We start from the raw sequence: 2167 nt of genomic DNA on the forward strand, positions 1-2167 counted from the left end.
TTGACAAAAGTGGAAGTTACAAACAAATAACTGAAGATCATCTCGTACTTCCAAGTGGCAGAAGCAGTTACTATAACTGTCATTGTTCTTATCTTAAGTAGTTATTTAGTATTAACTGTAATATGTATTTCTATTTAATGTAGAATGTTTGTATGATTTAGTAGATTGTAATACAGTTCTTTCTTGGTGTGATTCCAAAATGAGAGTGATTCTCGTGAGTGGTGTGAGGCTACTTGTTCTATCTTCTTTGTAATCTTTATTCTCTGCAATAAAACATCAGCTTTCTTTCCATTTGTTAATTCTTCTTCGGTTCTATTCTGCTAGAACCAACTTTAGTGAATATTGTGTCTGTCTTGATATTGTTCTGCATTACTCTGTGATATCAGACCGTCGCAATTTGAGAATTCTCAAGCTTTTGAATTTCCTAGACCCGTTGAATACATCAACCATTGAGAAAACAGTTCGCAATTTTCTAGCATCAGCCGTTGGAGATGCTGCCTCATCATCCCCACAAGAAATGAGATTTAGATGACGAATATGAGATGCACCATCAACAGCCGAATCCGCCTCCAGATTTAACGTTTCTGATTTTGAGACCTGCAATGCAAGATCATGCACAAGATCATGCATCTTGCAACTTGTTACGATCTCACACTCATTCCTTTCAACATCTTGGAATAAGGAATTTGCAAGCAAGTCATTGAAACACTTGTTGCCTTCGTCTTCCATCCTCCCATTTGATGGCCTGAGAAAACCTTCAGCCATCCAAAGTTGAACCAGCTCTTCCCTTTCAATTTCAAAATCTTTAGGGAAAATGGAACAATATGCAAAACATTTTTTCAGTGTTGGCGATGACAGGTAATCAAAACTTAATCTCAATACGCGCAAAGCTTTATCTCCATCCGGAGAATCCCAAATTCTACTGTTTAGAATTGACTTCCATTCCTGCGTCTCCTTTTGGCGCAGTGTTCCTCCCAAAACTTTAGCAAGCAATGGAATCCCTCCACATTTCTTTGCAATCTGTTTTCCAATAGACTCCAAGTCTGAAGGTATTGTTTCTCGTCCACCCCTGCTCACCTTTTGTTTGATAATGGACCAACATTGATCAGCTGATAGTTGTTAAATAATATTTATGTTGTCTTATTTATTAAGGGTAGAATAGTATTTTCAGTTTAACCTATATATACTTTATTTGTAATTAGGTTAAGACTATGCATTCATAATATACAGTTTATTCAGAATTCTAGCCTCCTTTTTGTGTTTGATCTCAATTAGTTTAACATGGTATCAGAGCTGGTTTTATGAAACGAAGCTTAATCCCAAATACAGCTTCGCGGATCCAACTTCTAGCCTCCAATTTTTTTTTTGGAGTGATATTTTGTCTTCTGCTTCTGCAAAATTAGGTATTTCGACAGTCTCTGCAATTATTTTGGTATTTCGATAGTTTCTGCAATTATTTTGGTATTTCGTCTTCCCTTCAGCTTCTGCAATTTGGTATCTACGTTCAGTTTTTGCAAATTTGTTTTTGTATTTTTGGGAGTAATCGTATAATTTCAAAGAAGATATTTGTTTAGTTTTCTGCAATTGAGTATTTTGTCTTCCGCTGCTTTTGCATTCTGGTTATTTGTGATTGTTGATTATGGCTACTGAAAGAGATGATTCGCTTCAGTCTGTGAGTGTGAGGTTGGATGGGAAGAACTATTCATATTGGAGTTATGTAATGAGAAATTTCCTTAAGGGTAAGAAGATGTGGGGGTATGTTAGTGGAACTTATGTGATACCTAAGAATATTGAGGAGGGGGATGCTGGTTTGATAGATACATGGGAAGCAAATAATGCAAAGATCATTACTTGGATCAACAATTCTGTTGAGCATTCAAAAGGTACGCAGTTGGCGAAATATGAGACAACAAAAGAGGTTTGGGATCATCTGCAAAAGTTATTCACACAATCAAATTTTGCAAAACAATATCAATTAGAGAATGACATACGAGCTCTTCATCAGAAGAATATGAGTATTCAAGAGTTTTATTCTGCTATGACAGATCTTTGGGATCAATTAGCTCTTACTGAATCGACAGAATTAAAGGCATGTGGTGCCTATATTGAGCGTAGAGAGCAGCAAAGATTGGTACAGTTTTTAACAGCACTTCGCAGTGATTTCGAA

General features: G+C 36.2%; 1 protein-coding gene across 1 annotated transcript; it reads right to left on the reverse strand.

The window, feature by feature from the left end:
• Positions 1-369: 369 nt before the first annotated feature.
• LOC118035447 (putative disease resistance protein RGA3) lies at positions 370-1116 on the reverse strand (the record flags this gene model as incomplete). Its single annotated transcript, XM_035041024.2, has 1 exon — positions 370-1116. A coding segment is annotated over one exon (747 nt), but the record flags the coding sequence as incomplete, so codon positions are not given.
• Between the last annotated feature and the right edge of the window lie 1051 nt (positions 1117-2167).

The sequence above is a fragment of the Populus alba genome, chromosome 14 (genome assembly GCF_005239225.2).
Source record: "Populus alba chromosome 14, ASM523922v2, whole genome shotgun sequence".
In the NCBI taxonomy this organism is placed as follows: domain Eukaryota; kingdom Viridiplantae; phylum Streptophyta; class Magnoliopsida; order Malpighiales; family Salicaceae; genus Populus; species Populus alba.